Here is a 14,645-nt window from a genome sequence, read left to right as displayed (position 1 = left end):
CAAAGTCAACTGTTTTTATCACAGAATTTTCTGCTCCAAGAGCTGAAATGAAAACAAACAAAATACTGTTGTTTTCACAGAGTGATGATGTGGAAGAAGATGCCTCATGTAACGTTTCACTTTTCCTAATTCCAGTTAATGAAAAGAAAAGCTTTTTAACAAACTCTGAATTTATGAAGGTTGGGAGAGTTCAAGTACTGGTGCTTCATCAAATCTCCTGGTGCAAACCATGCTCTTAAATATATGGGAGCGATAGCTGCTGTCTAGGTGGAAAGGTTAGGTTCAAGGTGCATTTACATTTTTTGACAAATGTTTGGAGTCTATTAAGGAAGATTTTTTATTTATCTCCATGTTTTATTTTATTGAAATTAGCTGCCATGGGGCTTGGTCCATTGCTTGCTGAAATCAGTTAAGCTTCTCCCAAGTAACTTCATATTCCATCTACTTCTCAGCCAAGAACATTCACTTATAATTATTAGAGGTCATTCAAGGATAAATGTGTATGGATATTATTTGTGTGCTTATAGTGTCTTTTTGATACTCATTTGCCCGTTTGCCTCTTCTGGGATCTTCAACATTCAAATTGTGCTATTTTTGGAAGGAAACTTGACAGATGACATTGTAAATTTAATGGGCATCCATGACAGTGGATGTGGTCACTCTATTCATTATATGCAGGTCCCAGTGAACACTGTGTCTGTGTCAAGATAGATCCACAACCTCATTTAAGCTTGTCATCTACCTGTCAAATCTTTTCCTTTTTTTTTTTTTATAGCATAAAATAAGAAAAATAGATTCTACTGACACCCTCCTCCAGTGAAGTCTAAAACATATGTTTTCCCCCCTCCACACAGGGAAGGGATTGTTGAGTAGGCTTCATGGGAACACATGGCAGCAGTTTGTGTGCTCTGCTTGATTTGCTGATAAATGGACAGTCTCAGACTCCAGTGTCATTATTCTAATTCTCTTGAGAAGCAGAGATGCTAAGAAGAAGCTGAGTGTATTAACTGTTCTGCTGACAGCAGCTTTCACCCAGCAACAGTGGGCAATGGTCTTTTACAGAAGAGGAGGTGGAAATGCTCTCTGGTGTTAATATCTGATGCAGTCCCTCTAAGTGTATAGTCTGTGTGATCCTAAATAGAAAAATGTAGCTCTAGAAAAAAATTGTTTCGCATTTACCTTGCAGGTTATTCCCACTGGAAGGGTCAGGTGTTAAATTCAAATGAACTTCATGAGCTGTATGAAGGACTGAAGCTGAACAAGGTCAATCGCTATGATTATGTACTCACAGGTAAGGGGAACTTCTTCCTCCAAGTTCCCATGACATGTTTACAAAAGTAAAGATATATAAAAGAGATGATACATTTTCCCTCCTTTGATTCTTCCTGCAATTTCATCTGTGTTATAGTCACAGCTGCTCATGCTGATTAGTTTGAAGCACCTAGGGTTCTCCTGCATGAACATTGTAATAGAATACTAATAATAGGTAAGTTGAGCCTCTTGTGTAGTTTGCAGACTTTTACAGGCCAGTCATGTACAAGCTTAATTAATGTTTTGGGAGTGCCTCTACTGAAAAAATGATGAGGAATGGCAGAGTATTGTTTTAAAATGTATTATGAAGGCACGACTTAATCCTTTCTCCTAAATTTGAAGCACTGGCGCTCTGTACAGCACTTCATAGTACTGCATATATATACATATAGTACATATATACATACACATACATACAGTACTTCATGCATACTATAGCATGATTTTGTATGCAGCTTTTTGTCCTTGCTTTTTTTGCTTGATCTTTAAGGAGTGGTGGTTTGGATACAGAGCAAAGTACGGCTGGATTTTGGTTTTGACTCTGTTATCTCTCTTGAATTTTTTGCTCTTGTTTCTGTGTAAATCTGAGTGGATACAGTTGTGCAGGACATAATGCAGTGTTTTCCTTTGCTGGCCACTGGCAACGTATTCATAAATATAGACAAAAAGAGTTTCTTATAGAATGCTTCATAGAAAAGAAAGAAAGAGAAAAGAAAGAGATTCTATAAGCAGTTTTTATTAAAATGCGCTTCTCATCCAATTTCCACTTCTCGAATGTTGATTACTGATCAAGTTTCACCTTAGTATCTGGTTTAGATTACAGTAGCAATTTTTTTATATTAATGAACAGTCACTTTTTAAACTAAACACAAATACATTGCCAGATACGATTGATTTCATAGCTTCCTTGTGCAGGAAAGTGCTTTATACACAGGGAAAACTGGAAATTTAAGTATATGGATTATAATCCCAAAACATCCATTCTGGTTTAAAGGGTGTTTTTCAAAACAAAACAAGTTCATGAAAATATACTTCAAAAGAGTCTTTTTTCCCCAAAGGGTATACAAGAGACACATCGTTTCTTGCAATGGTGGTGGATATTATCCAGGAGTTGAAGCAACAGAATTCTAACCTAGTATATGGTAAGGATTTGTATTGTAATCCTTTCTGGTTTGTCATTGTATGTGCCCATCCTTTGCATGTTGTAGGATGAAAATGCTAACCTGATGTTACCCAGCATTTCACTACCATCTTGTGCTCTGATCTGGCTGGGTTCATCTGATGCTTTAATGAAGTTTGGGCTCTTTTCCAGCATTGATTCTGTGTTGAGGAAGTTGTGTTTTTTTATCTTTCTGATTTTATGCTTTTCAGTATGTTTTTTGCATTATGCCTTACAAAGAGGAACATACCTTGAGGACTGATCATCTGTATAAAAGAAAAAAGGCTTGTAAAATCCCAGTCAGTTGATGCTCTTTGTAGTTTAGAAGTGTAGGCTGGAAGTGCTGATAGCTGAAGCACCTCTTCCATTTCCAAGTCGCTGAAAAGCAAGATAGACTCTCCCATATTCCCTGCTATGGTCTCATAATACATCCCAGAAAAAAGTGTCTTGCTGTGCCCTCCAGGCTTCATAATTCTGCTTAAACTCCAAGGCTTTTTTAAGTTGGGACCTTTTTGTTAAGATTATCTGGAATCACTCAAAGAGCATTAGACTCCAGCAGCTGTTAACACGTCACATCAGGCTTAAACCTGTGAGAGAAGATTCTTCACTTGCAGTCACCATACTCATGAGTGGTTTGGGACTTCTAAACATAGTCCCCATTGAGCAAAACATTTAGAGTGACAGGGCAAAGTCAGTGGGGATTCAGTGGGATAGAAAGCTGTGAATAATGGTTTGATGCTGTCATCTTCACACCCAGAAGACTGAATGGTCAGGAAACACCTGGAATGCTTTGCAGGATTTGCAAAGTAATACTGCAAACTGTGATACGACCTAAAGTTAACAAAGCACAGTTCTTTAGAAAAATACAGCAGAGATATCTTCAGGACCTCAGGTTTTGTTGCTTTTTAGCCTTTATTAGCACTGTTGCATTGTCAGGTTCTCCAGAGAGAACTTGTACTACTACTTGTACTAGTAGTTGAAAGCTAAAAACTGTTGGAATATGAGCAGAACGTCTAGCTGTATAGAACAGGAAGGAAGTGGTCAGATAGTGAGAACACAGCTAGGCTTCTAAGATCCTTTATATTTAATAACTAGATCATAACGTAAGGAAAATACTTTAAAAATGTAGAACAAATTACCCTCTTTTTTACTCATAGTGGCTTCCTTAAATAGTGATTGGACATTGATCTGGTACCTTTGGATTTGTATCTTTTTATCTTGTTAAAAGCTCTTTTAATACACTGAACCATGTTCCTTTTTAAAGTACGAGGCTAGGCTCTTTCTGTCCTTAGTCTGAAACTGAGGGCACTTGGGATGTGTACTTAATACCGTTGATGGTTTGGAACCTGTGCCAAAGATATGTTAACATTATTACACCAGGAATAAGTGTATGTACTTTGGCTTGGATTTTCTTCTCGTTTTATTGTAATACACATAGTTTTTCATGTGTATACACAGCATTTTAGTGTGTATATTTGGCATGTATCTTTTTAATGTTAAAATAAAAATAGGACTCTTGTTAAAGCTATCAGCTCCTGCATTTTTTTACGCACCATACTGCTGTTAGTTTTGTGTTGGGAAGCGAAGAGGAGCGCTCTCTGCATTTTCCATAGCAAAAGCCCTTTCATTTGCATCAGTCAGACCCTGTCATCCTCATCATCTTTAGACATGGCAACATGGAAGCATTTAGTAGAGGTTGACTACAACCTTCTGACAATTGTTTGTAGCACACGGCCTACTCTTTCAGAATTGGCAGACACCACTTACAAATTTCTGGTTGAGTGTGCTGCAAGAAATGTGTGAGTGTATGAGCTGTCAAGTGCTCAGTGCTGTTACATAGCTACTACTGTTACCTAAAATGTTTCCCTCCCACGAGGGTCTTCTCTCTGACTGCCCCCCATTCTAAAACTCGATTTATTCTGTTACAGTATGCGATCCAGTGATGGGTGACAAATGGAATGGAGAAGGCTCTATGGTTAGTACTTACCTGTTTGGATTCTCTGTGTAGTGAATATTTGCTATATAAAGAATTTATTAATTTTTAACACCAGAACTAAGCTACTTTACCTAAGTGTTGCTGTGGATTCCAGCATCAAGTAAGTTTTTACTTGAATTTCCTGCATTTGATTGAGCTTCGTATCTGGGAAGAAAGATGACTGCATAGACCTGGGATTATTTCTAACTCTCTGCTGAGCCAACAGGTGGAATACAGATCTGTGAGCAGAAATATATCCTCCTGCTACTCCTCCTTGTCTCACTGGAGTTCCCTCATCTCCTGTGAAGAGCTCTGTTTTGGCTTGTTGCCTGGCTGGCATTGCCAGAAATTGTATGAATTCACATACCACTTGAACCTAAATGCAGATGACATTTTTGACGTGAGATGCAACAGCTGCTAGGCATTGGGCTGTGATCAGTGACAGGATGGTTCTGTGTGCCAATACCAGACTGCATACTGATAAAGAAACATTCTTTTTTAATCTAAACTAGTAAATAATTTCAGTAAAAAATATAGTGTGGAAAGACAGTGATGATAACAGCAGTAATGATATTTTAGGTGTTCTTCTGCCTTAGCTAGTCATGCACTATGAATTTGTCCTTGGACATTTAACAGTTCACCTGCTTGAAAAACATCACATGAGAGAGCACTTAGTAATAAGTTTACCATTGCTTTTGTGTTCTATTCTTTAATTTTATGTCTATTGCAACATTTATTGTCCTTGGCTATTTTATAACAAGGCAGAGATTCAGTGGCTGACCTTGCAAGCCCTTAGCTCTTGGGAGAAGTGATAACCATGGGTCTACCTGTGTCTTTTGGGTGGAAGACAAGGTAGTTGAAAGAAAAGTACAGAATTTAGCTGGAAACACATCAATTCCAGCCATAGAAAGTAGTAAAAATACTATTTAAAACCTCTTGGTTTAGGAGTGACCTAGCCTTACATTGCTGTCTAAAGGCAGAATCCCTGTGATATCCCAGGGTTGCCATGACCATCATTTCTCATGAGTAAGCTCAATATCAGTATGACAGAAGTTCTGGTTGCACACACAGTAGTCAACACTGTGGTGGGGTTGTACCTCTTGCTGATGAAATCAGGATAGGAGACAGTAACACATGGAATATGTATATTTACAACCAGCCCTGGGTATCTTATGAGCCTAACAGAAAATAAAACATGGATGAAAGCAGGAATTCATCCTCATTTAGCAAATGCAGTTCTAGCAAAGAATATTAACTGCTAGTGAACAATGAATTTTATTAAAGTTTGTGTTAAATTGAGTCACAGCAGGACTGCAGAAGGTGAGGTGGACCCCTGTACTCATCTAACAAGAATTCCTTGTTGATCTCCACTGTGTGCCAAAACAGCTGATGCTTTTCAGCTTCCACTCTGAAGAGCATACAGATTGATGGGCTCCTTCCAAGTCCTGCTGCATGTCAGCTGTTTAGACATCTCCCTTTGGTAATGGGCAGTATTTGGCTAATGAAGATGGGATAGAGATGGAACACACAAGAAAAAAGGCCCTTGTTGCTTGAAGAGCTGATTCTGCAAGCAGTGAAGTGTTCTTGCAGTTTGTTAGACTTGGGTGCAACACAAGTAAAATATTTTTAATGTACTTACCAGGACAGCTTTCTAGAGTAAGTTTCTAGATTTGATTCTTGTTCACCCATGTTACTGTGCAGTACACCCTAGAAATACTGCAGTGAAAGAAGGAGAAAAAAAAATAGCATGGATATTACTTGTTTCTAAATCCCACAATGCAACAAGATCAGTGTGGACATGTACTGGTACAGCAGAGGATCCCTGTACTGTGGGTACAGCAAAGTGGTTTCTTTTGGAGGAGGTAAAGACATAAGAATGGGTTCCACATGTTGGGATGTGGAAAATAATGTTCCACATTATTTTCTTATGCTGCTTTGTCACTTTGGTGAGAGGGACCTCAAAAAGTTCTTTGTCCAGGCACCACTTCTTTTCAATGCTGCCAGTTTAGTGCTGTCTGCTTAGCATTGCTTCCTATCACCTCCAATGGAAGAAGGAGGACAATACATGGGCTGTTTTGTCAATAGCCAGAAGATGCACTGCCACTGTAGTTCCTGTTGCATACAGTGGGAGCTCTCAGGTTACTCAGTGGCTGGGAGGGAAGAAGAATTGCATTTCCACATCTTTGATTCTGCTGACATTTCATGCTGTTTCTTCTCCCCTAGTATGTGCCCAAGGATCTCCTCCCAGTCTACAGGGACAAAGTTGTGCCTGTTGCTGATATAATTACTCCTAACCAGTTTGAAGCTGAGTAAGTAATTATTTCCTTTTATAGCTAAATAAACATAGAGATGAAAGCAGAGGAGACTGATACCTTTTCTTTGTCTCAGTACAGAAGCATATGTATGTGGTGGGTTTTGTTTTTTGGTTTTATTTGCAAGTGGTGCCTTGCAGCAAACCTCCAACTGTTACATATAACCAATATGAAACCAATAAAAATCTGGGAGTTACTTGAGGAAAAGATTTTTCTTATTTTCTCTGTTTTCTCATTTTCCTGATTACTTCTCAATGCCTTCAGAGGGCTATATCTAAGGCAGGGTTAAAAAATACCTCTCTTTCCCTGTCCTGAGCAATTGTTAGGAAGATTTTAATTGTATGTCAGAAGATCAAAACTGAAATAGTTTGACTCGGGCACCTAAAATTAGATTCAGAAATACTACTGTGGCAACATAGAGTCATTGGAGGTAAGAATTTAACAGCCTGCCCTGTCTGTATAGCTGTGACTCTTAGATCAGGGCATAATCTGTTGTGTTACATTACAGTCTGTCCCTCTAAATGAAGGAAGCACCTACATGGGAGATGGAGAAGGCATTTGCAAGGGAATTTTATGATACAGGGTTCTCTATAAGAGGCAACAGGTTAAGACTGGTGTGAGTCTTCTCCAAGAGCACTGTGTATCTGCTCATAACTTTTTAAGAGGCAGTGGCCTGATATCACAGACCATGGAGTTACAAATCATTTTGTCCTTTGTGGTGCAGTCCAACCCTTTCTCTTTTCAAAGAGTAAACAAAGCAGTCTTTTCCTGAAGAACTTGTGCTCTTTTAAGATTTTTGTTTTCATTTTCAGGTTACTCACAGGCAGGAAGATTCACACAGAAAAAGAAGCTTTAGAGGTAAGCAGGCAAGGGGTAGGATGTGTAAGATCTCTTTCTGTATTCCTGCCTGCCATGCTGGAGTTTAGCATTGAAGTCTCTTTGGCCTCTGTCATAGTATCATAGAATCATAGAATTGGCTGGGTTGGAAGGGACCTCAGAGATCATCAAGTCCAACCCTTGATCCACTCCCGCTGCAGTTACCAGACCATGGCACTGAGTGCCACATCCAGTCTCTTTTTAAATATCTCCAGGGACGGAGAATCCACCACTTCCCGGGGCAGCCCATTCCAATGCCTGATCACCCTCTCAGTAAAGAAATTCTTTCTAATGTCCAACCTAAACCTCCCCTGGCACAACTTGAGACCGTGCCCTCTTGTCTTGCTGAGGGTTGCCTGGGAAAAGAGACCAACCCCCCCCTGGCTACCCCCTCCTTTCAGGGAGTTGTAGAGAGTGATGAGGTCTCCTCTGAGCCTCCTCTTCTCCAGGCTGAACAGCCCCAGCTCCCTCAGCCTCTCCTCATAGGATCTGTGCTCGAGTCCCTTCACCAGCCTGGTTGCCCTCCTTTGGACCTGCTCAAGGACCTTGATATCCTTCCTAAACTGAGGGGCCCAGAACTGGGCACAGTACTCGAGGTGTGGCCTCACCAGTGCTGAGAACAGGTCCTTTCTCTCAGTTTATCACTAAAGCTTGTGTACTTTAGGCACAAATCGCTTTCTGTTAGACTCATGCAGAAACATCCTGTAAGAACCACAGATAAAGGGATTACAGCGGTAATGAGTCTGTGAGCTTGTTTTCCCGAGGTATGAGAAGGGAAGCAGCAGCAGACATGGCAAGTACCCACACAGAGTCAGTGCTGTGGAAGTGCCCTGGTTGGGGTGAGAATGCCCAGGTGACCCTGGGCACTGGGAAAGCTGCGTGAGTCGCTCCCTCTGCTGTCCGCATCCGAGTCGTGCAGCAGCAGTGTGAGTGCTGGGACAGCCGCTTCCCATTCGCCCCTACAGACTGCAAGGAAGGGAGCTTGCAAGCCAGCTCTTACAAGGAAGGACTGATTGAATCCACTCGGAATCGCTTCCAGGCAGGGTTTGCTGGTGCTCTGTTTTTTTCGCTTAAATTGACTCGTAGAGGATGAGAGATGGGTTGCAAAAGGATTGGCTGCGTAGATGAGGAATGAGATTGGTAGTGGTTGCCTTTGGGTCCTTCCTGGTGAAAAGACAGTTCCACAGCATTGGTAGTGGTTCCACTGGTGTACTGAGATGGTCTGCAAATATACTGCATTGTGGTGGATGGATTTACCATTTTACACAAAGTGTAAAAAATAAAAAAGTTGCAGGGTTTGGCAGTTTAGGACAAAATAGGAACATGGTTTTACTGGTGTACTGAAAAGGGCTGAGCTCTTTGTTTTGTTGACTAGCCGAGTGCTTTCATAGTGGACTGATATTATTTCTTCCAATTTTGTTTTGAACTTCAAAGGAACACAAAATCTTTAAACATAAACAGCAGCTGCAGTGGCATCCTGGAGAGTAGCTGGGGTCTGTCTGCCCAAATGTTTGTTGTTTTTTTTTCCACTAGCAGCTCATGCTAAGTGCACCAATAACCATCTCTTCAGGGCAGGAAGCAGCTCCAAAGATCTCTCTTAATTTGCCCCTGCTAGTTTTACTTTGTCCTGGGCAAGGGCGATGAACTTTGCTTCATGCCACTAGCTGCTAACTGCACCTCAGTTCTTCTCATCCTCACCAGTGGAACCAGAGTCTTGAGAGCAACACTGGGAGCTCAGCAGCCATTAGTTTTAGGTTTGCATATTTCAGTTGCAAACATGAGCTGTGTGCCCCAAACAGTTTTGCAAGTTAGTGTTTTTATAGTCTGATTCATGTGCTAGCTCTTACTTGTGATAAGTGATTAAAAAGCTCTTGTAAAGAGATGAAATTATACTTAGGAATGGAAACATTTTTTTAAAGTTCCTTACAGGATATTATATTTTAATCTGACTGTCTCCCCAGCTGCATGTCATGTATAAGTATATCCTCCTGAGTAATAACCAGTGCTGCAATTTGTCCCCTTTGGATGTGATAGGGACTCTGGCATCAATTTCTGTGGTGACCTGCTTTCATTAATTTCTTTAGCAAGACTAATGATGACTGCATAGTCTTCTAATATAGAACTAATTATAAGGTAATAGTATTGTAGAAGGCTTAGCCCTACAACTAGAAACACTGGTGATTAGGTTGTGGGCGAATTTTGACGGAGAAATGAAAATTAATTTAGTATTACTTTGCAGGTTGATTATGTCAGAATGTGCTGATGGATTTACTGCTTCTTAAAACCCAACCAATGTCCGTGCAAGGAGGTCTGACAGTTGAAGAAACATGGAGGCTTAGACAAGAAGGAAGAGCAATAGATAATTTTAAAATAGCAGAAATAAATCCTTATCGTTCAGCTGCTCATGAGTCATAGCTAGCCTGAGAGGCTTTTTAGTTAAGCTCTTATGGGAGAATTAAAATTTTATCTGTATTTTATGCTAAACTCATTACTGAAGTTATTCTTTCTAATGTGAAATCAAAATCACTTCTTTTCAACCAATTGTGATGTCAGAAGTGCAGTATTAATGAATTTAGGTGAGGAACACACACAATGGAAGTGCACCTGCAAAGGTACATAATTTACAGGTATAATTTGGGGTTTGAAATGTAATGAAAAAAGAAATTTGAAACAGGCACACATGTGCCTCTGATTTAGCTCTCTAACTTTTCATTTTTGCTAGCTCTTGAAGTAGTAGCTAGGTAAGACTTCATGACATGGAATTACTGTCTTTCTAGCAAGTGATTCAAGATGCCAGCTCACGTGCATGTGTCTGTATATTTGTTCTCTTTTGGTAATGTGTTCTGAAAACATGCTGCAAATAAAATATCTGATCACAGCTGAAACAGTATTCTTTTCAGAGGAGTATCCAAAGATAATACTAACAGAAGTGCTTGTATATTTTAACAAGTGTGGACATTTAAATACAGATGTTTTGATTTCCCTATTTCAAAGTAATTCCCCTTATTCCATTGAATTGAGTGGAAAATATTTTTACTCTTTAGTAAAGATGCCAAAATCGGGTGCTTGTCAAAAATCCTTAGTACTATGAATGATATTAGGTTTAATCAACACATGCTGCAGTCACTGATTCTGTCCTTTTCTCCCACATGGAAAGGTAATGGACATGCTTCATGCCATGGGACCAGAGACTGTGGTGATCACCAGCTCAGATCTACAGGCACCTCTAGGAAATGACTACCTAATTGCTCTGGGAAGCCACAGAATAAGTAAGCCGTGAACTCCTTCCTTAAACTGTGGTTACTATTAAACTGTTGAGTGTTTTCAGTCACACTACCTGCTCCCTCTTAAGTACATACAGTATGTAAGAAGTACATACAGTATGTAAGTTGCAAACGCTGTCCCAACTTGACAAAGTTTAGAAAGGTTGTACCTTTTAGAAGGTCTGGCACAAAGTTTACAATGTTCCCCAGCACCTTTGTGTTCTAAACAACAAAGGAATTAAAATCTAGTGATAATTTTTCAATTACAGTAATTGCTATTGTATTACTTGCTGGATCTGTTACTTAACTGTCTGTCTGTGTTGCAGCTAAAGCAGATGGCACCAAGATCACACAGAGGATTCGAGTGGAGTCTCCTAAAGTGGATGCTGTCTTTGTTGGAACTGGAGACTTGTTTGCTGCTATGCTTTTGGCATGGACACATAAGCATCCAAACAATTTGAAGGTGTGGGAGAAATTCTTTGTCTCTCTGCAAGTTTAGACTGTGTTTCTTTATTTTAATTACTTTTAATCCAAGACCTTATTTAAGACTCTCCTCTGTTTTGGCTCTCTTTCCTCACCTTAGAGGAAGAAAAGCAAGTTTTTCTCAATTTAGCTTATACAACTTTGGACATTCACATTAAGACATTCAGTTACGTGGATTTTGTAGTTTTGCCAAATAAAATGTTTTTCTCTCAAGAGAAAGAGACTGTGTCCATGTTTGTAATTATATTTTTTACTCTCACTTCATTATAAGAACTGAAGGTCATTTGTGAGATTTATTTTCCTGTTTCTTTCACTTAAGCACATAGAGATTGCAGGTGTATGGTTTCTGATACCTGTTTTGAGAAGATTAAGAGAGTCTTAAGTTTTTTTCCCAGACTGTATTAAATAGTTACCATATTTGCATCTTTTCAGTCATGTTTGCCTCTAAAATAGCAGTGGTTTTATAATATTATTAATGTTAAAGTGCAGGTAGCTGAAATTTTACTAAATCTTATATTTATTGTGTTAATGCAGGTGGCATGTGAAAAGACTGTGTCAGCCATGCAACATGTTCTGCAAAGGACCATTAAGAGTGCAAAAGGTAATTCATTCAAACCTTGCTCCCTTGTTCTGTCTGGATTTGTATCAGAAGAAACATTCAGAGAGCCTTCTGGGTTTCCTGACTAAGTGTAGTCCCCACTTCAGAAGCAGCAAGAGAAATCTTAGGGTGATAGCTTGGTAGTCTCATCAGTGCATGTTCCTTACTTTGTCTTCCAATGCTATTTCTGACAATACCTGACTGAAGATGTCACTGTTCAGCTTGCAGTGGGACTACAGTCATGCTGACTGTACTTGACTGCTTTGCAAAACAGTGGTGGAAGACCTTGAGGCAATGATGGGTTTGACGTTCAAGAGAGCTGTTTTAAGAGTAGCTCACTCACTTTCCCTTTGTGTATGTGTGTCTAGTATTGAGAGGGGTTTATCAACTAATAATAACTGTTTGTTGGCCATGTGAAGAGCAAATTTTTTTTCAGCTTCTCTCCCTGTGGAGTTCCCATGTCTTTCAGTTCCTAAGGAGATCCAGATGGGATCTGTGGGTTCTTAGAGCATGTCTGTGTAACTTTCTAATAACAACAGAGCTATGTTTCTTTCCTGGACAGGAGAGCAGAATAGGTGTTACAAGAAATTACAGTGCTGACCTGGTTTGACCACCTCGAAAGCCTTTAGCAGAGGGTACTAAGGGAGATTGGTGAAGGGGGGAGGGTAAAAAAAATAGTGGGGTAACAGAGCATTGTAACTTGTTTCTGTTTAAACTATTGTTTTTAATGACATTCTGGTGTCATCTTTTCAGCACTAGCTGGAGAAGGAAACAAACCAAACTCAGCCCAGCTTGAACTGAGAATGGTCCAAAGCAAAAAGGACATAGAAAACCCAGAGATCATAGTGAAAGCCACCGTGTTGTAAAGGCTGTACATCTCCAATAACGCACAATGTATTGATGTCCTCATTTCTTTCCTGTAAATTGTAATATTTGCCTTAGATCTGTGACAGAAACCTGACTTTCATAAAATAGTGCCCAGCATAGGCAGATATCCACTCTCAAACATATGTGCTGGCCTTGCTCAGTTTTAAAAACAAAACAGTGTGCATTGAAGTGTATTACCAAATGGTATCAAGGTATCAAAATGGCTGTCAAATTCACTTAGTCTGTGTAATTACCCAGGCAAGAGAGTACAATGTTTCTGCCTTGCCAAAGACTTTATATGTGAATTTGGTAATGGAATGCTTGACTGAATGGAAAATAGATTTCAAGATGGCATCTAGTGCCAATGGAGCTGGCTCCACACTCCCTTTTCCTGGAGATATCTGGTTACCTACTCTGGTATTCAGTATCTCTGCTGCTATGAAACTAAGCAGGGTTAAAACTACACAAAAAGTTTTGCTTGTGTGTAGAAATACTTCAAAGATGTTTGGCATTTAAGTACTCTGAAGTGACCTTGAGGTGTCAATCATGTTACTGATAACTGCTCCTGTTTCTTGTCTATGAACAGCTGCACAGTTTCAGTTTTTGCAGGTACTGGCTGCTTGTTTCTAATGTCTGTAGGTACCCACATAATTTTCTTCCGAAAGCTGCTCCAGAAACGTCTTCATCAGTAACATATTATCTTTATTCAGTAGAAGTTTGTAGTTCTACCTCTGAGGCCAGGTTTGATTCTTTGTTTAGTTTTTAACTAAAGACAAATGTTCTGTAGGGACAAAAGAGAAAGCACCTCTTGCCCTGAAAGCTATCTACCTACCCTAGTTTGTTCTTCATGGGTGAATGTATTTGCCAACCACATAGGGCACTTCCACTTAACAATAGTGAGCACTATTGGCAGGCTTATCAATGAAGCAATATGGTATAAGTAATATTTTTAGTTTAGTAAGTTACATATGTTTACTAAACACAGTGAAACACTTAATTTGCTCATAATGAAAGCCTCCGCAGCCTACACTAATTAGAGATGATACAAAAGCATTATTACTAATGCATCTTTATTTAAAAATTCTGCTTTGTAAAGCTTCAAAATGGGATTTTTAACCATTTCAGTGCCCTACACATCCCAGCACATATTGTACCAGTTGGCCAGGTAGGAACTACCACGCTTGCTTTTGTACTTTTCCCATATGGGACTGAGGTTCTTGCCTCTCCCGAGATGAAGTCTGATGTGTTGTTATATCCAAATTCATTTGATGAACTTTAGTTGTCTCAGAAGGCACAGGGAGATTAAAATTGCATTTCTACTTGCAGTGATGTGAAGCAAACTTGCCTTAGAGGGAAGGGATGAGTTTTTCTTGGAATACCTGGGTATGCTCAGGAAACTCACTCCTGGATGTCTCCCAGATACCTTTCTTTCCCCTTCCTCATCACACTTGCCTAACTTATGGCATCACCTATATAGCTTGGGGGTCTCCAGTAGAGCTGGTTTGGAGACAGCCTTGGCCACTGAAGTCTTTTCTTGTCATACCATTTTTTTGTGGATTTTCTGCCATTGCAATTAATTGGCTTCACCTAGTAGAAGAGTAATTTATCTTTGAAATGAATTTTTAACTGAACAAATCTTATTCATAGAGTAAGATTTCATAATTGATACGTTCATTTTCAGTATCTCTGAAGAAAATGAAATTTTAAAGAGATGAATATGTTTTGCAGTAAATCTAAGAGGCAAACTTCAGGCTTTCACTTTCAACAGCTAATAATAATGATATTTCCTTTCCTGCATTTG

At 39.5% G+C, this 14,645-nt stretch overlaps 1 protein-coding gene across 2 annotated transcripts in view; it reads left to right on the top strand.

Annotated features, from left to right (window-relative positions):
* Window positions 1-14,169, top strand: part of PDXK (pyridoxal kinase) — a 37,327-nt gene extending 23,158 nt beyond the window's left edge. Inside the window, exons 3-11 of one of the 2 annotated variants that reach the window (XM_071751986.1) lie at window positions 1,187-1,291; window positions 2,370-2,453; window positions 4,399-4,445; window positions 6,669-6,754; window positions 7,570-7,615; window positions 10,791-10,902; window positions 11,223-11,359; window positions 11,914-11,980; window positions 12,731-14,169. In XM_071751986.1, coding sequence (XP_071608087.1) covers window positions 1,187-1,291; window positions 2,370-2,453; window positions 4,399-4,445; window positions 6,669-6,754; window positions 7,570-7,615; window positions 10,791-10,902; window positions 11,223-11,359; window positions 11,914-11,980; window positions 12,731-12,843 — 797 coding nt within the window. In that variant the 3' untranslated portion in view covers window positions 12,844-14,169. Of the gene's footprint in view, window positions 1-1,186; window positions 1,292-2,369; window positions 2,454-4,398; window positions 4,446-6,668; window positions 6,755-7,569; window positions 7,616-10,790; window positions 10,903-11,222; window positions 11,360-11,913; window positions 11,981-12,198; window positions 12,377-12,730 lie in introns of those variants that run through there. The other variant, XM_071751994.1, reaches the window with a different exon arrangement.
* Window positions 14,170-14,645: the final 476 nt, after the last annotated feature.

Source organism: Heliangelus exortis, chromosome 1 (genome assembly GCF_036169615.1).
Source record: "Heliangelus exortis chromosome 1, bHelExo1.hap1, whole genome shotgun sequence".
In the NCBI taxonomy this organism is placed as follows: Eukaryota; Metazoa; Chordata; class Aves; order Apodiformes; family Trochilidae; genus Heliangelus; species Heliangelus exortis.
The sequence above is the reverse complement of the archived record's forward strand: the minus strand, read 5'-3'. Positions and strand labels throughout refer to the sequence as shown.